This window comes from Microtus ochrogaster, chromosome 8 (genome assembly GCF_000317375.1).
Source record: "Microtus ochrogaster isolate Prairie Vole_2 chromosome 8, MicOch1.0, whole genome shotgun sequence".
In the NCBI taxonomy this organism is placed as follows: Eukaryota; Metazoa; Chordata; class Mammalia; order Rodentia; family Cricetidae; genus Microtus; species Microtus ochrogaster.
Genome location: NC_022015.1, coordinates 28,447,585 through 28,466,448, shown reverse-complemented (window position 1 = coordinate 28,466,448; position 18,864 = coordinate 28,447,585). Strand labels below are relative to the sequence as shown.

The 18,864-nt window shown below is 49.5% G+C and overlaps 1 protein-coding gene across 1 annotated transcript in view; it reads right to left on the bottom strand.

Moving 5' to 3' along the window:
- The window catches only part of Ptpre (protein tyrosine phosphatase, receptor type E), a 148,691-nt gene that overhangs the window by 3,624 nt on the left and 126,203 nt on the right, over positions 1-18,864 (bottom strand). The window contains exons 9-19 of the mRNA XM_005351420.3: positions 18,464-18,500; positions 16,766-16,863; positions 14,278-14,397; positions 12,649-12,812; positions 11,837-11,972; positions 11,000-11,149; positions 10,596-10,689; positions 8,860-8,936; positions 7,525-7,659; positions 3,247-3,372; positions 2,275-2,441 (exon numbers count right to left, since the gene is read on the bottom strand). Of these exons, the coding sequence (XP_005351477.1) occupies positions 2,275-2,441; positions 3,247-3,372; positions 7,525-7,659; positions 8,860-8,936; positions 10,596-10,689; positions 11,000-11,149; positions 11,837-11,972; positions 12,649-12,812; positions 14,278-14,397; positions 16,766-16,863; positions 18,464-18,500 (1,304 nt within the window). The remainder of the gene's footprint in view (positions 1-2,274; positions 2,442-3,246; positions 3,373-7,524; positions 7,660-8,859; positions 8,937-10,595; positions 10,690-10,999; positions 11,150-11,836; positions 11,973-12,648; positions 12,813-14,277; positions 14,398-16,765; positions 16,864-18,463; positions 18,501-18,864) is intronic.

The window sequence follows — 18,864 nt, the reverse complement described above, 5'->3', positions numbered from 1 at the left end:
GTGTGCGCATATGCTTGTGTGTGTGCATATGCATGTGTGTGCATATGCTTGTGTGTGTATATGCTTGTGTGTGCATATGCATGTGTGTGCATATGATTGTGTGTGTGCATATGCTTGTGTATGTGCATATGCTTGTGTGTGTGCATATGCATATGTGTGTACATATGCTTGTGTGTGTGCATATTTATGTGTGTGTGCATATGCTTGTGTGTGTGTATATGCTTGTGTGTGCATATGCATGTGTGTGTGCATGCATGTAGAGGCCAGAGGACTATGCTTGTCCTCTTACCCTGGAGCTTTCCACCTTTTTTCACAGAACCTGGAGCTCACTACCATGGCTAGACTGGCTGGTCTCCAGGCTCCCAGGGATGAGCTTGTCTATGCCTTACTAGCACTGAGGAGGACAGATGTGCACCACCTCACAAGGCTTTTCATGTAGTAAAGGCTCACGCTCGCACAGCAAAACACTATCTTGACTGAGCCATCCCCTAAGCCCCTCGAGTGTAGCTTAAAGGATCGCTTATACACATAATACACCAAGAAACAGCAAACAGAACCCTGCTTGCCTCCCTAAGCATGGTAAGTAGTCAGCATACTTACAACATATGTATGTTGTATATGGGGACAACACAGAGGCTTTTCAGTGGTACTTACAAAAAGTATGGTCCCCTGCCTGCCAGTCAGCTCAGCATTGCCTAGGATGCATTAGAAATGCTAACCTTTTCTGTTAGGTATAAGGAGAAGAGATCCTGGCTAATGACTAATGACAAGGCCTAGATTCTGGAGTAATATTGGCACCTAAAGGTGGTGTTTCAGGAGTGGCATGATAGGAAGTTCTCTGCTAGGAACAGTGAGCTCCCCTGATGGTCCTTGGCCTGATGAGCCAGGCCTCTCAGAAGGGGTCTGGGAGAGGCTAAAGAAGGGTACCTTTTCTAGTGGCCTCTGCTAGGGCATGGCTGTCCTTGGGCCTCTTGGAATCTCCACAAATGTGGGCTTCCTCTGACCTTCAGGACTTACTGTTGTGGTTCCCCATGGCTGCCACCTGCTGCCCCAGGCTTGTAGAACTTATCTCCAGCATCGCAGAGCAAAGAGACACTTATTTCTACTTCCTTGTCAGGGAGGGCCAGAAAGGCTCCTGGGACTAAAAACTGAGATGTGAGCGACACTTTGCTGGCCAGATGTGGAATACGCTAGGTGGGTTATCCACATAGGGAGAGTATCCATCCCTTCCATTAAACGGGGGCCGAGGGGGGGGCTCCTTGGAATCGGGATAGGGTAATGGGTAGAAATTAAGAGTGTCCTAAAGTGAGTCAAATGTTCAGGAAATGAAAGAAGCACAGCCCCAACAGCTAATGAGAATCACCCCCTCCCCCCAAGCATCTTAAACTGCTGCTTGCCAGGGCTTTGCAAGTGTGGCCAAGATCACTACAGTAGGTAGCATAGTTCTGACAGGACCTACCCAGCCAGGGATGTAGGGGAGTTAGGGGTCTGTCACACATCCACTCTTTCTCTATATGATGCTGGCATAGGCATGGCTAGTTGCCATCTCTAGAGACAACAGGAATATGTCTCTACCCTTGAGCCTGATTGTGAGTATTATGAGTGTTGGAAGAGTCTTACTTTGGAGATCCAAGACTAGGGTCTGGGGAGATGCTTCAGTCGGGAAAGTATTGGCTGTCTGATACTTGAGTTCAGTCCCCAGATGCTCCATGAAAAAAGCATGCCCTGGGCTCCCTGGCCAACCAACATAGCTTAATCAGTAAAGAGGAAACCAAATGAAGGTGGTTCACACCTGAGGTACGACACCTGGGCTTGACCTCTGACCTTCATGGCTTACACTTATGTAACTTCATGTTCAATGGGTCCTCATATTCCATCCTGTGCTATCATTCATCTACATTGGGGAGGTCAGTAGGGGTGGGGCAGCCAGAGCCAGAGCTGCCTGCTAGAGTTGACACGGGCTAGCTGAATTCCGGAAGGACATCTGAGGACTTTTCCTGGGACATTCATGTGACTTCAACAAGACATAGTACCCTGTGCCCATTCTGAATCCTCCTGGAATATGTGTTCTGCATGCGTAATGAACTGGCATTTATGCACATCTGGGAAGTTTTATGTGCATGGATGAAAGGGAAGGAAGGTGACAGTCTAGGGAAACAATCCCCCGAGAGCAACTCTCCAGCGCCCCCTAGTGGCAAAGTAGGTCTCTAGACACATTCCGGCTGCTTTGGCTGGCCTGCCAAGACAGGGCGCCGTGGGGGAGGGGCAGCTCACCTGCAGTGCACGGTGATGGGGTGGTTGCCGGTCTGCTGCTGCTGCTTCTGCACGGCTGCGATGAGGTCGATCATGCCTTTGCCCTCGGCTGGGATTCCAACCTCAGGCCAGCCATGGAAATGGAACTGTCTCACCATGCGGACTTGCTCTTCCTGGCGGGCCAGGGGCTACAGACCGGGGAGAAGTCTGGTGAAAACTGGCCCACATCCTGCCAGATATCTGCCTGCCTGCCCACGGGTCCTTCCGGGTCTCAAAGCCCCACCTAGGCAGGCCAGGGTCCTGGCTAGCCATGACTATGCTTTCTTCTAGACCCCCCACTAGGCTCTGCCCAGCCCTTTTGGGGGGCCTTGGTGGCTTCACTTGCCAAGTGAATAAATGTGATAAGACTCAGGTTTCTTGGCTCCGGGTTCCCATCATGGGCTGGAGGTAAGCCCAGGGACTCGGGCAGCCCCCTGCTGGGCCCGAGGGAACAAGCATTGGCACAGGTGCAGCTTTCCTGAACCGATTGTCTCAGTTCAGAATTGAGTGCAGCTTGGGAACTCCTCTGTCTCTCACTGTGCCAGACAGCCCAGACTTTGTGTGGTTAGGGTTCAAGGTCCAGTATGGACAGGGACAGTGAGAGGTTCTGGAAGGGGCCTACCTAAGAAGCCTGTCTACCTTCCTTCAGGGCCTTATTTCCTCCAACCCCAGCTACGGTCACTCTCCCCAGAAGCGGTGCGAGATAGCAAGGTCCAGTAAATTAACCTCTTTGTCATCAGACTCATCCTTCAGCAAGAGGCAGGTGACCACAGAACCAGAGTTTCATAGGATGCCTATTGCCAGCTGCTCCACTGGCCCCTCATGGTTCCCTGGGACTTAGGAACAGGTGGATGGTGACAGGTACAGGGTCTGCCCTGATGGAGCAGTAAGCACAAATGGAGTGGTGTGCTTCCTGAGGTCCACTAGAGTTTGGGGGAATCACAGCCATAATACCTGTTTAAAAGTAACCAGGAAGTCCCGTATGCTGATGGCTTCAGACAGGGTGTCACTCTTTATTTCTATGGTTATATCGCCATGTGTCACCGAGCCCTCCGTTGGCCAATACTGATAGCATTTATCCTAGGGGAGACAAAATAAGATGTTCGGCTGTGGCCACTTACAGTGCAGAATGGATGTTGGGCCATTTCCTGTGACCAGAAAATCTTATGTGAACATGGATATGAATCTGTCAGTGTCTGTTGACGTGAGCAGAGATCAGGTCTGGAAAGACGCTGATCTATGGAACTATGATACTTGAGAGGACGGAAGACTTAGTGGGTGGAATGTCATGGAGTATTTGTTCACACGTGTGACGTGTCACTGTGATTGGTTTAATAAAGAGCTCAATGGCCAATAGCTAGGCAGGTTCTGTGTGGAAAGGGGAACTCCATCTAGGTGAATCTAGGCACATGAGAGACGCTAGGAGACACTGACGAACCACTGATGGTATAGAGAAGAGGTAACTGAGCTGCCTGGTAGAACATGGATTGATAGAAACGAGTTAATTTAAGTTATAGGAGTTAGTTGGGGCAAAGCCTAAGCTAAGGCCAAGCTTTCGTAATTAATAATATGTTTCTGTGTCATTACTGGAGAGCTGGCAATCCAAAGAAAGTCTAACAACACTGGAACTGGAAGATGTAATCCCAGGCTCACTGCGCAAGGCTGACATGAACACTGAAGCGTCCCCTATAATCGGGGCAGTGAACGATCAACACTACCCTGCATTTTTACTTGACCTGGAATATTCTTTTACTTTGAAGAACATTTTTTGTGTCTCACTAAATACGAAGGCAGAAAAGATTGAACCATTCCTGAGGCAAAAGACAGAAACAACAGCTTCCAAAGAAGTTCACTTTGCTTGGTTGACACCCATCATACAAAGAGTAAGAGGATGCTGATGATGGCAGCAAGGTGCTCGTCACCTGAAGCCAGCACAGGATGAGCGTCGGCCATATATGAAGAACTCTTAGAGCAATAACAAAGCAAACAGCCCACTAGGAAAACAGGTGCTTCGATGCCTGATGGCTAATCTTGATGGACACGTTGATGGGGTTTAGAATCACCTTGGAGACACACCAAGTCTCTGGTGGGGTTGTGTCCAGAAAGATTCAACTGACGGAGGGAAGCACACTTTGACTATAGATGGCATCACCCCATAGGCTGGAGTACCAGAATGAATGGACAAGAGGAAGTGAGGGGATCACATGTGCGCATCTGTCTGCTTCCTGACTGCAGAAGCAATGGGAACGGATGCCTTGTGCTCCGGCTGCCATGATGGCTTTTCCTTGGATTCATGATCCCAAGTAAATCTTTCTTTCCTTAAGCTGTTTTTTTTTTTTCAGGTGCCTTTTTTGCAGTTACAGCAATGAGAAAAATAATAATAACAGAGGTAAAAAAGCAAGGGGAAACATTTTATGCAAGAAAGAAGACATCCGTAGATATGTAAGGTGGTGTTCCACCTTGTAGGAATGAGAGATGCCAATCAAAGAAACAAAAAGCTAAACTAACATTCATTTAGCAAGGATCAGGGTGCCTGACAACTCCAGGCACTCTCAGAACACTAGGCAGGCCGATGAATACGTCTTATTCCTCGCTGATACTCACTTTAAAAAACCCTTTGGACAGCAAGTGAATTCTCACTCTTGGACAATCTGCAATCTGACGTTTGTCTACCTGGCACCTGCTAACCACTGGTAACAAGATGCATGTCATCACTGTTTATCAAGCAACAGAATTGGTCCCACTATCAAGGATGTAGGAAGGACTGAAGAAGTGGATGCAGGATGGTTTTTTTTTTTGTTTTTTTTGTTTTTTTTACAGACTACAAGGAAATAGTGGCTGAGTCATAGCAGCAGACATAAGGGTAGAAAAATAACAAAATCTCTATTCAATCTAGAAAAATCAAGTATCAGAAGACTACACACAATGGAATTCTTTATACAAAGTTGTAATACAAACAGAATAAACTAACTGTTTCTTTAGGCATGAATATATTAAAAGTGTCCCCTCACCTTGGTTTATTGCCTATACTTGAATTTATCTTGTAGCAGAGGATAAAAGCAATTCTCTAATCCTCCTGCCGCCGCTTCCCAAGTGCTGGGATTACAGGTATTGCTACCATGTCCAGTAGATTCAACCCCCCACCCCCACCCACAACAAAACAAATATTATATCCACTAGGATAGCTTTAATCAAGAGACAAAACACAGTGTTGTCAAGACTGTGGACAAACAGGGCCTTTGAACACTGAGATGGGGTGTAAATGAGGATGGGGCAAAGGCTAAGAGCAGGCACTGTTCTTTTCAGAGGACCAGAAGCTTCTCAAACCCCTATCAGGCAACTCAGCTGTTACCTATAACTCCAGCTCTAGGGGATCTGACTCCCTCTTCTGGTCTTTGTGAGTTCCTGCACTCATAAGCACCCCCCCCCGCCCCCGCCGCCTCCTGAGCACATAATTTAAAAAAAAAATCTTGAAAGTATCAGATGATGAAAAGTTTATGATACGGAGTTACAGTGTAAGGAGGTGATTTCGCTCACAGGTGTGTAGATGAGAAACACAAAAGTTACACCTGCACAAAAACTTGATCAGAAACATCCACAGCAGCAGGATCCCAACAGCCCCAAAGTGGAAACAGCACAAGTGTCCGTCAGCTGGTGAACAGGGAAACACAAGCTGCATAGCCATTCACATGACAGAATATTGTCAATAAAGAAGAAGTCTGCACTGAGTGCTCAGCTTTACAGGGGACACCTGTATCAACCCTGCCCCATCCGGGCCTCACCAAGGCTCAGGGAAGGAATGCCAGAGAAGCGGAGGCAGTCAGAATTTAGGAGCCAGAAGATGGGGAAGGGGGAGCGCATGAAACTCTGCCATTCCTTTCGTGAACTCACTCAAGACCCACTCAAAAGCGAGCTAACAAAACCAGTCCACATTCCAATAGGCAGAATTAATCAGGACTCAGTGGGTTACAAGAAAAGGAAAGGAGAGGAGAAGGGGGACGTGATGGGGATATCTGAGGGAAGAGAGATGAAGAGGGAAGGGGAATTGGCGGGATATGAACAAGATACATTGTTTATCTATGTTACGAACGAAGTTAAAAAAGAATGAAGTTCAGCCTTCCAGATTTATGCTACAAATGAATGAGCCTTGACCACATGATGGCAAATGATGAGTCACTCCTGAAACAGCACATACTGTGTGCCTGCATTTTAGAGCAGTGTCCAGCAAAGCAAGTCAACAGAGTCAGGGAACTGAGCAGGGGTCGTCTGGCACTGGGACAGAGAGGGAGGAGGTGACTGTGTTAATGAACTGGGTTTCTTTTTGAGGTGGTGACCTTGACCTGGAGTTTGACAGAAGATATGTTTGCCCCACACTATGAACACATTAAACCCTAGCAACTGTTCCCTTAAAAAAGATGGGATGCTTCCTGGGTGAAGCTTGGTAAAGTTTGTTGGTTGGTTGGTTTACATTTTTAAAAAGATTTATTTTATGTATATGATACTCTATCTACATATACACCTGCAGGCCAGAAGAGGGCATCAGATCCCATTATAGATGGCTGAGAGCCATCTTGTGGTTGCTGGGAAATGAACTCTGGACCTCTGGAAGAGCTGCTAATGCTCAAACAAAAAGCCATCTCTCCAGCTCCAGGTTTATTTTTTAAAGCAAAAAAAAAAAAAAAAAATCGAAACACAGATTCAGGGTCATGGCCATATCTTGGGGTAGCACTTACAGAGATACTTGATACTAGTAAAGCATATTTTGGGTGGGGGGCTTGTGACATCAGGCCACACGTGGATGTCTGGGAAAAAAGAAATGCCAAAGTCATCTAACTTCATTAGGACAACAGCCAGGGGCGTAGATCAATGCCTGCCTTTATGTCTTGCAAACAGTAAGTAAATGCCTTTTGCAGGTACAGGCTGTGACCTTGACATTTAAAAAAAAAAAGAGTGGAACATCAAGGCAAGTGTAAAGATGCATAAGGCCGAGGCTATTTGCCTTGTAAGAGCTCAATCATCCCAGCCTCCCTCTCTCCATCTGTTCAACCCTCCCCCCCTTTCTTCTTCTCTTAATCCCTACCTCCTTCCCTCTGTCTCTCCCTCTGTCTCTCCCTCCCTCTTCAGCCCTCCTGGCTTGATCTCACCCCTGTGTTCACAGGCCCCACACTGCTGAGGCAACATATCGTTAGCTAACCTCTTCACATCCACCCTGTGCACAGATGCCCTGCTCACCTGCTCCCTCTCCTGCACCTCAGTCAGCATGACGATTGTGTGTGACTTCCACTCCCACACCATCCTCCAGAAGTCCTCGACTGTGTGAGCCAGGGGCCCCTGTGTGGCCATGAAGTAGTCCTTCTGCCTATAGCCCTTGGAGGAAGCAGAGGTTAGGGGTGAGCTACCTGTCTCCAGAGCTGGCACCTCCACAGGCCCTCAGGATAGCCTAGGGGTGATGTCAGCACCTCCAACATTCCAGGGCCTGTCACAGGCGTATACAGCTCACGGACACACCCATGAAGCAGGAAATGCCACTTTATCTGGGTGCTGTACATGTCTTGCCTTCAGGAGCTGAGGCCATCTCTAGGGGCTACCAAAGGCTCCAGGTTACCAGGACGGCACTCAGTGGCCTTGATTCTAATGGGCTTTCGTGCGTCACAGTTAGATTCCCATTGAAGTGATGCAGAGGGCCTGGGTGTAGAGCTGGAACAGGGGACTTCTAGTCTCAACACCTCCATCTGTCCCCTCAAGTGTAGACAGAGCGCTAATAGGCCGTGGGCCACAAGCTTCTTTCTTTTCTCTTTCTCTTCCAACTCCACTGTGCATGGAGCCCGGCCCCCATGTGTCCCCAGTCAGATGATCACCCAGTCTATGTGGGTTAAAGTCGCAGACATCACTCAAGAGCCAACACATGTTCTACACACACAACTGTGGTGTCATAATATGCCAACGCGGAGAAGCCATCCTTCAGAGGTTATGTGGAAACGGCCAAGTCGTCAGCAATGAGACAAGCCCCAATTCCAGAGCTCAATATTGCTTGATTTCTGTCTTTTAAAGATGTACTGCCTTTTAATTTTATGTCTATGAGTGTTTGCCTACATGTATGTATGTATGTATGTGTACCATGAACATGCCTGGTGCCTGTGGAGACCAAAAGACAGTTTCAGCTCTGGTGTTCCAGTGGTTATGAGTCACCCCATGGGGATAGCAAACCAAACTCAGGCCCTCTGCAGGAGCAGCGAGTGTTCTTAGCTGATAAGCCAGCTTTCCCTTATTTTGAATTTTGGAAGCGGGGTCTCATGTAGTACAGGCTGGTCTCAAAATCCCTATGTAGCTGAGGCTAGCTTTGAACTCCTGGTATTCCTGTCTCTAATTCCCGAGTGTTGGGATTACAGGTGTGTACTAGCAGACTTGGCTCACTATTCGTTATTTTAAGAACAAGTAATTCTGCCAGGAAAATCGTGTGCCGATGCTCCTTATCGCGTGTAAAGCAGTGTTCACACTCAAGGGCATATGTTCGTACAGGAGGGAGTCCCATGTTGCACCAAACACATACGGGGCTGCAATACATACGTCTATGAAGGACGCGTTGATATAGTCTGTATACTCTTGTCCTCTTTTCATGGAGAGGATCACCCGGTTGAAGTCATCTGCAAAGCAGGATTTCCTCTGTTAGTGGAGATTCAACCCGGCCTTATAGACCACCATGGCCAAGGTTAATCGTCAGCTTGACAGATCAGGGCTCACAAGGAGATGGGCCTCTGGGCAAAGTGTGGGGGTTACCTTGTCTACATTAACTGACATGAAGACCCATATTAATCGTGGGCAGAGCCATTCTCTGGCAAGGAAATCCTAGACTATGTAAGTGGAGAAAGCAGTGTACGCTCATTGCTTTGCTCGCTTCCTGTGGATGTCATATGCGCAGCTGCTTCACGCTCCCGCTGCCTTGACTCTCCCTACTCCACACCCCACCCTGGAACCATAGGCCAGAATCAACTCTGACTTAGACTGTTTTTTTTTGTTTTGTTTTGTTTTTGTTTTTTCTTTTTAATCAGGCCTTTCATTACAGCAACAGGTAAAGAAACTGAGGCACAGACCAAGACTCTTACTAAAACCAACTTTAAGGAACCTTCCCGTTATCCAGCAGGTTCATAAAGTGGTTCGGGGAAGTTCTGTCAACAATCCAGTTATCATGTTCATTTGTCATGAATCACTGAAATATGTTCCCCTATAGAAGCATTAAAAATACTGTGTCTAGGGGCTGGAGAGATGGCTCAGAGGTTAAGAGCACTGACTGCTCTTCCGGAGGTCCTGAGTTCAATTCCCAGCAACCACATGGTGGCTCACAACCATCTGTAATGAGATCTGGTGCCCTCTCTGGAATACATGAAGGCTGAACACTGTGTACATAATAAATAAATAAATCTTTAAAAAAAATACTGTGTCTAGGAACAAAGGGAGGGTGACCAGATAAGAGCTGAAGTTGCCAGGGGAACACACTGAGGCCACAGAGAACCAAGGGACGGAGGCTGGGGGTAGATTGCCTAGCCTCTGAGAACTCTCTGCTTCTGGAGAAAGGGCAACCCTAATGAGCAGAAGGCCTGTTAACAGCCATGCAATGGTGGAGAACGGTGGTGGCTGAGCCTCTGCTCCACGGAGGGCGTGAAGAAACACTGTGTGTGACCTGAATTGCCTTCTCTTCAAACCGTGGCTTCCCACACGCTTCTCTGGTTGTGTTTGCCTAGATTTCTCTTCCTTCCTCACCTGAGGGGACGGAGGAGAGGGGAGGGGAGCTGTGGGTCTCTGGCTACTGTGGGTCTTTGCCTCTGTTGTCTCAGTCCTCGATGGCAGGCCAGCGTTAAGTCTACCCTAGGTCAGCGCTGTGCAGTCGCCAAGGCAAGTGTTTTTTCCCCCTTGAAGGACTTGGCTGAATTCATTTTTGGTCTGATTTACCCCTTGACAGGTGCATGATCTTGGCCACACTATTTACTCTCACCTGTGTAGGGGAGGTGCCTCCAGGCTCTAGAGAGCACTGATCAGACACCAGGTCATATCTGAGGCAAGCTTCCTAGGTTCCAGTGAGCCCTCCCTATAAAGCTTTCGTGCCTTGCCTTTGAGCCATATTCTAGGCACCACCTGAAACCCTCAGGGTCTCTGGAGGTTTCCCGAGGGCCCCAGGAGGGTCCTTTCTTCCTGACATTGGACACGGCTCCCAAGAGTCCAGAACTGGACCCAGAGGCCCTCGCTCCCTAGTATGGTGTTCAAAGGTGGGTGGTTCAGGACCTGTGGCCACATGCCCACTGCCTTACATGGGATGATCTGGATGACACGGGCCTTTTTCATGTTGGCTGGCAGGTTGCCCGTCCTCATGTTCTCCTTCATGATTCGCACGTTGGTCAGTTTCTGCAACCAAGGAAGGGAGTTGGAGGATGACGGACCTAAGGCAGGGAACCTGTGCAGAAGTTTGTCTCCGTCTCTAGAGGTTGCCTTGACCCTGGGAGACTAAGTGACCCCACGTGGAGCTTGCCCTGCTAGTCTTTCCCAGAAGCCAACCACCTGACACCCTTCTCCTAACTTTCTGACCTCAAGGCTCCACTTAAGTAGACGCCATGTTCAACAGGCTCCTCAGACACCCGCTCCAGGGCCAGGGAGTTGCCTTGCTGCGCTCACCCTAAGCTCTTATATGGCATGGAAGACTCCGGGAAGCGCTTACCCTAAACTCTTCCTCCAGCCCGATCTTGTCAAAATGGGTGGCTGTGCTATGTAGTGTCTGCAGGTGCCTCTCCAGGGAGGACACGTCCAGCTCGGTGTCCCCATAGAGGTAGTATTCCAGTAAGGCTTGGTAGATGAATGTATACTGTACCTGCAGGGAGACAGGGGTGCTGCTCAAATCTGCCCTGAGCCCAGAGGAGGGTTCACTTCTTCTGATAAGAGAAGGCTAAAGGACAAGAGTCTGTTAATGATCATGCTCGTCTAGGGTACGATAAGATGACAGTGATGGCCACTGCCTTCATGGGGGCTCCAGGGGCTACGCCAGCTGCTTAGATCTGCCCCTGTGGCATATGAACATACGAAGGATAAGGGTCCTCAGTTTTTGTGACTCTGCGGGAGGTAATGACAGAGTGTGTGTGTGGGGACACTGGGCATGCTGACAGCCTGTGGCCACCCGCCTATCAAAACCAGGCCTCTAAGCTGGGCCTCCTGGTGGTGCAGGTTTAAAATTCCAGTTATTCAGGAGGCTGAGATATGAAAATCACAAGCTCAAGGGCCGCTCAGGCTACAGAACTGGGTCAAGGCCAGGCTGGGCAGCTCAGTTCGACTACATATCAGGAAGTGAAAAGATGGCTGAGACTAGAGCTGAGTGGTAGGGTGAATTCACATGACAGACCCGGTACAATACTCGGGACTATAAAAATAAAACAAAACAAGGCAACAACAAAATAACCACAGAAAACAAAAACAATAAAAATTAAACGGGCCCATGGAGTGGGGCAAAGGCACTTGGGTGCTCTGTGATGCCTAGGCCAGGGCAGGAAGAGGTGCCACTCACATCTGTCTGGACCATCTGAGGGCGCTGATTGCGGATTCTAGACACAAACTCAAAGACATCCACCTTCTGTTCTGAGTGTATCATGTCCATCATGGCGTCGATCACAATGAAAGTGCCCGTCCGTCCCACGCCCGCGCTTCAGGGAGGAGAAAGATGCCACCTCGTGAGTCACATTCCCTGAAGTAAGTGACAAGCCTGGGAAGATGCCTGAAACCTGGGGGACAAAGGACACAGCCTAGGGCAAAATTAAGTAGGGTGCAACTTGGGAGAATAAGGAGCAAATCTATGCTTGGCCACCAGAGGGCACTGCAGCCCCAGTAATTTAGCTCAGGGCTAGAGACCCTGAAGCCGTGTGTGTGTGTGTGTGTGTGTGTGTGTGTGTGTGTGTGTGTATCTTGTATGCATACTCCCAAACATTTCTTGTTACCACTGTGAAGCCCTGTGTGTGTGTGTGTGTGTGTGTGTGTGTGTGTGTGTGTGTGTGTGTGTCTTGTATGCATACTCCCAAACACTTCTTGTTACCACTGTGGTTGTGTCCTGGGATGGGAACTGAGTGATCGTTGGGATACCAGGTAGTATAGAAGACAAAGCAGAGGACCTGCCCAGGGCTCCCATATCAGCCACCAACCTGGGCCTTTCAGCTTTGAAGAGGTTTACACATTAGGGTTTTGCTCCAGAGACAAAGTGGGATAGCTGCTGTTCACCAGCTTTAGCTCTGCTCCCCCATACTGTCCCGTTAGCCCCGCCCCCGCCCCGCCCCCCAGCCCTTCAGTCGCAGCTGCCTGCAAAGGTCCTGCTCCTCCCTGACATACCTGCAGTGGACCACAATGGGCCCGGCATGTGAGGGGTTGAGTGTCTTCACTTTCTTCAGGAACTTCAACATTCCGATGGGGGTGAAAGGTACCCCGAAGTCAGGCCAGCTGGTGAAGTGGAGCTGTGAGACCAGCCGCGGGGCTTTGCAGCTCTCGGGGAGTTGCTGCAACAGAGAGGGGAGAAGTGAGAAGTGAGAGGTGGAGCCCCCTTACTCTGACCACTCAGCATCGCCTCCTGAGGGACAGTTTGGGGGGGCTCATACCAGGTCAGTGTCCACGAACACAGAGAATCCTGGAACACCGGGGTGCCTTACCGATTAAGTGTGCAGTTCCCACTGCCGGTTATTCCCAGGCCAGAATCCCAGTAGTCACACATCCCCAAAGCTGGCCTTAATGCTCAGATTCTCCAGCTGTGAGGTAGGCCAGCCTGCTCTGTCTGGACAGCCCCACCTCACTCCTGGGGACCTGAGCCATCACCAGCATATTCTTTTTTTTTAATTTTAATTTTTTCGATTAAAATATTTTTACACTAGCATATTCTTTAAGTCTCAAAGAGTCAGTGTAGGAAGAAAAGACAAAGGCTTAGCCTATACACTGGAGACCCCAGACCCTTCCTCAGAAATCTCTCAAGCCTCTGTAGCATGGTTCTCCTGAGTCTGATGGTGGCAGAAGACAAGACTGGTGTGTTTAGAACTCTGTGCATGTGTGTGTGTGTGTGTGTGGGGGGGTGTCCTGTGCTCATGCACACTTGCATGCATGTGTATTCTAATGCATCTAGGAGACAGACCAGCAAGGGATAATAATTTTGGGATGGCTCAGAGCATGCTAAGTACATGTTCTACCACTGAGCCACACACCCAGTTCATCCTTTCAAAAACATTCTGTAGTGGCTTCTAGAAACTTTTATTGAGATTTTGCAACCTAATCACACCAATTGTTTTACATTTGATTCCTGATAAAAATGGCCTATCTCTGAAGTCTTCATTTCATCTGTCCTGTTCACAAGCATTTATATTGAAGGTTGTCTTGAAACAAGCATGAAAAACACTGGGGTTGGAGGGATGCTGAACATAAATTTGACACCATTATAAAACAATCCTGTCACTGGACATGGTGGCTCACATCTTTAATCCCATCACTTGGAAGGCAGAGGCAGATAGATCTCTGTAAGTCTGAAGCCAGTATGCTCCACACAGTGTTCTAGGTCAGCCTGAACCACATAGTGAGACCCTATCTCAAAACAAACAAACAGCCTTGTTTCACAAATGCTACGGTGTGAAAGACATCATACTGGACCCTGGGTATAACTTGGCAGCATAGTGCCTGCTTGGTGCAGTGGGAAAGGTTCCCCATTGAATCCCGTACCCCTCCAGCTGGCTCTGCAACCTCCTAGGGAGACCTAGTGCAGTGGCTGGGAGTCAAAGTGCCCAGCGCTCTGCAGATTCAGGTCCTTGATCTACTAACTCTGTCCCAGTCTGTCACATGTTCCAGCCCGGCAGCCACAGCCTCTGTGAGAGTTCCTGCCACGCTGGCAGTAGGGTGAGGCAGGGCAGCTCTTCACATTGTAAAATACCCCCCCCCCCCAACAACCTAGCTCCCAAGAAGCCAACACGAGATATTCATGCGTACCGGATGGATGCAGAACTTGCGGATGGTGTAATCCACCAGAACCACGCAATCCTCCACGCACACACGGATGTTCCCATAGGTCCAGCAGCCCTGGTCTGGCCAGTACTGGTAGCACTTTTCCTATGAGGAGCAATCGAAGGCAAAGAATCAAGATACAGTCTGAGGCATGGCCTCCCACTAGCTGCATAAAGTCAGGTGACCCAGGTCAGCAGTCAGCTTCCCAGGAGCTGGGAGGACACCCTGCAAGAAAGTGACTGGGGACCAACCAGAGTGTTTCGGGTTGGACAAGTAACATCTCATCCCTCCCATCTTATTACTCCAGCCATGCCTGTCCATGCTGAAGCTGTTCCCTTCAGAGCTAGGGAGCCTGACCCCAGCAACCCTCTGGCTGAGTGAGCCTTGCCCCAATACCCCCAGAATGCCCTCCCTGAGCATTTGCCTGGGGCCCAGAACTCTGTTTCCTTCTGGCCAGGCTACTCATGCTTGCCACCCTGCCTGCCATTCACAAGGTCACGCTAACATGGGAACCTATGGGGTGCTCGTGGCCACAGAGGCTGTTCTTTACCTGAGCCAAGCCCCTAACAGGCAGTAAGCTGTCCATTAGCACAGCGTGTGGGCCAATGGGAACCACCCTAGAGGACAAAGAGCTGTACAATGTCTTCCTTGGAGACGTCTCTAAAATTGAGTAAGTCTTCCAGACTTCTCAAGACCTCACGGCTTGTCCTAGAAATGGCTAGTGAATAGCACAGCAAACTGGCCTGTTCTCCAGGATCAAAATGCTCCTGAAGTAAAAGATGCCTGGCACAATGGAGACCAACATCCTTGTCACAACACTAGGGGACAAACATCACCCCTCCCTGTATCCTGATCTAAGCTGGCCTACAGTCACAGGGCATTGAACGTGGCCTGTAGTGGCACTAAAAATGTCTGGTCTGGGTGAATCTTGGTCCTCCGGGGCTCTGAGGACTCTCAAGCAATTATTCCTGGAAAGGCTCCTCCAAAGAGAGGAACAGGGGTCTCAGACCCCAGGGAACTCTTGGCTGCCCTACCCTCAGGCCTCCTCAGGTCACAAGATGCCAGTTGGGTTTTGCAATATACTGCTCAGGAAACAAAGACCACAATGAAAGCCACCAAGGAAAAGGAACTCTCTTGAGAAATGACTCCATCTGAGGTAGTGGAAACTGAGAAAACCAACAGGCAGCCCTGAGTCACAAGGCCAGGAAAATACAGCATGAGGCTCCTGGGGAGATCGAGACGGATGTCACCACCATGACACAACAGGGCAGAGGTCCTCGGCCTCGGCTCAGGGCTACAATGGTGGCCTTTGGGAGGAGCAGCCCTGGGAAGGCGCGGTCTCTGTCGGCAGTGGGTCACAGAGATGCGAGGGCTCTGATGAGGCTCAGTCTACAGAATGGGGGTCTCCCCTCACAAGGCAGGAAGCCTATGGCGAGAGCTCTGTTTCTGTCGTGTCACTCTTTCCGTTGGTGACAAAGGAGAGCAAGGGTGGTAGGGGTCATGAAGTAAGAAGCAGCAACCCCCACGCCGTCCCCACTGTTTTCTCCCCACTAGTTTTCTGGATCAGAAAACTATAAATGAACACCGAAGACTTTTTCCTGTGCTGCTGGGCACAGAGCCCACCAGTTAGGTACCCTGGGGTCAGAGTGCTCTGCTAACTGTTAAGTGAGCCCCATCCTTGCTCTCCTGTGCACCCCAAAACTGGGTGTTCTATCCCAACCCTGTAGGCCCTGCCCATGTCCTCAGCACATGTGAGGATTAGGCTAGTGCCACGCATGCAGAGGGCCTTGGGTGGGAGCCCAGCAGGCAGATACCATCTGCCAAGCTGGGCCTTCATGCTAGAACATGCTAGAAGCACAGTCTACTGGCTGGGTCTCCCCATCTGAGAAGGCTTCCCTAAGGCTTCCAATTCCCCTTTCGCTTGGAAAAAGAGCTCTGTGCCAACCACAGCTGTCCCAGGGCTCTTTTGCTCGCCCTTCCAGCCGGCATCTGAGCCAGGTCCTGGCACTAGGGATGGAGATTCGGGCTCAGCAGATACTACCAGGGTCAAGGCAACTATGCCTCTCAATCTTAGCTGATCGTGTACACGCCATCCTTCCATGAGCCTGTTGTTGGAGACCATTGCTCTAGTCTAGAAAAGGCCTAGGCAATGGTGTCCATTGGCAGCCAGGCCCACCAGGTGCAAAACACACCCGTGCCTTTCACTGTAAGGTCTGTTATCTCCAGTGGGGTTAGAGCTACGGGTGGCCAAGATGATCCTCGGACAAAGAAGGGAAACTATGATTCCTTATGTCCGGAGCAAGACAGTGAAGTATAGAAAGGTGGAGATTTCACTTCAAGATAGGGTGCTGGAAGGCCTGAGGACTGTTGCCCCCCACTGATGGAAGAGAGGTGCCCATGCAGAGGGTCAGGGCCTCGCTGGTGAGTGTCAGGCTATAGGGAAAGGCTACAGGGTCTGTGCAGGGTAGCTTACCTCCTTCCTCTCCTTCAGGTTCGTCAACATGACGATCGTGGCTGACTTCTGCTCCCAGACCATCCTCCAGAAGTCATTCACTGTCTCCTGCTTGGGGCCTGTGTGCAGAGGGGAGGGTCAGCATGGAGGCATTATATCTAAGCTCACCCAGTGATGTAGTGAGCCGGACAGGATCGCCATTACAAGATGGCGCCACATCCTGTCTTGTTGGTTATAAACAACCCCATATTTGGCTATGCCTTTGAGAGCTGCATGTCCCCTGCTTCCCGCATGCGCAGTGGATAAGGGTCCCTGGGCCTATCACGATGCAGTCTGGTGGCAGCTGATGGTGGCAGCCAATCACAGGGCGACCCATGTGCCAATTCCCTATATAAGCAGCCGCCATAGTGCCCCAGGGTCTCTCGCCTCTCTCTTGCTCTCTCGTTTCCTGCCCCCCTTCGCTTCATGCTCTCCCTCTCGCTTCTCCCCCCTTCGCTTCATGTTCTCTCTCAACCAAGCACACTCCAGTAAAGCGTGATCTGAGAAGAATCCTTGTGTGGTGGTGTTTCGTCCTCGCTGGTCAAGAAGCCCGCCGCACAGTGAGTTCATCCGTGAAGGCTTACACCCTCCCCAGGCACAAGACAGGCCCTGCAACCTGGAAGCTGGCTGTGCAGTCCAGCAGAGTCTGGGTGGCCATGTTGACTCACAGGCAAAGAAAGAGGAGCCCAGAGGACTGTAGAGGGTCATCTCTATTCTGCTTGTCATAGTAAATGGAAGCCACCACATACTGGAGTCCCTCAGAGTCACAGGCCCCTCCAGACAAATTGGAATGTAAATGTGTGGGAGTGAGTGCGTGTCCTTGGGGGGGGGAGGGAAGGAGAGGGGGGGGAAGAGAGATCAGGAAGAAGAAGAAACTCCTCTGCCCTTTGTCCACTTCCTGTCTGAATATGACACAGTGCCTAGGGTTATAACAGCTATTTCGTGATCCTAAGGCTAAGAGTTCTAGGCTCAGGAGGAGGGGCTGGGGAGATAAAGAAATGCTTCTTTGGCAAGCTGGTGCTTAGGACAGAAATTCAGGCCTTTTTTTTTTTTTCATATTTCCACCAACGTTTGACAGATTCTCTCTCATTTACAGAGGGGCACGCGCGTGCGGTGTCCTGTGTGTAGCGAGTGTTTCTATTTCTAGGGAATCTGGCCTAAAAGGAGGGGGAGGGGAAGTGTCGTTTCAGCTTCTCTGATCCCTGGGGAATTGCTGAGCCCTCCTGGAAAGATATAGCCTTTGGCTAACTAGAAGGTTCTCTAAGCACAGAATGGGACTAGGTCCAAGGGTGAAGACGTGACTTTGTGGCTAAGCCATGGCAGCTATGACCTTGTTCTAATCAACCCCATCCTCCCCTCACTGGCTATGACCTTGATCTAAAAGCCCCTCCATCCTATCCTTCCCCCGACTGAAGTAGGAGCCTTTTGGAGCTCAGGCAGATGAGGGAAGTCAAAGTCACATACTGAATGTGAGTCTAGCCTGGCAGAAGGCCAACCAGAGGTCCTTGCATGTGCCGTAAAGTCACAGAGGGGCACACAGCATGGGCATCTGACACAGAGACACAGGGGTACACACACGTGAAAAACCAGTGTGAATCGTTGGCATGGTTGGCAGTTAGATATTGGAATGACTGTGTAAAAATACTGAGCAGACATGGACTAAGTCGAAAGCTTGCTTACCTTGAGCTGCTATGAATTTGTTCTTTTCTTTGTAACCCTAGAAAAATGAAGTCAGACCTGTAATTATCCAGGACTATCTTTGCCCAGGGGACCACTTTGTTCATAGAAGGGTGGGGGGGAGATTCACCCCATAGAATGTAGAAAACAGAAAAGAGTAACACGAAAACAAAACCCACCAGCAACCTCAGAGATAACAGGTACTGTTTTCCCTAGGCCTTCACTATTATTTGCTTGTTTTTTTTGTTTGTTTCTTTGCTTGCTTGTTTTCACACACACACACACAAGCAGATATACACACCTTTATATTTCTAGTTGGGCTCATATATTATATACAAATTCTTTGATTGCTTTACATTTTAAGTAAGAAATTTAAAACCTTAAATGATATTTCAAAAAAACCC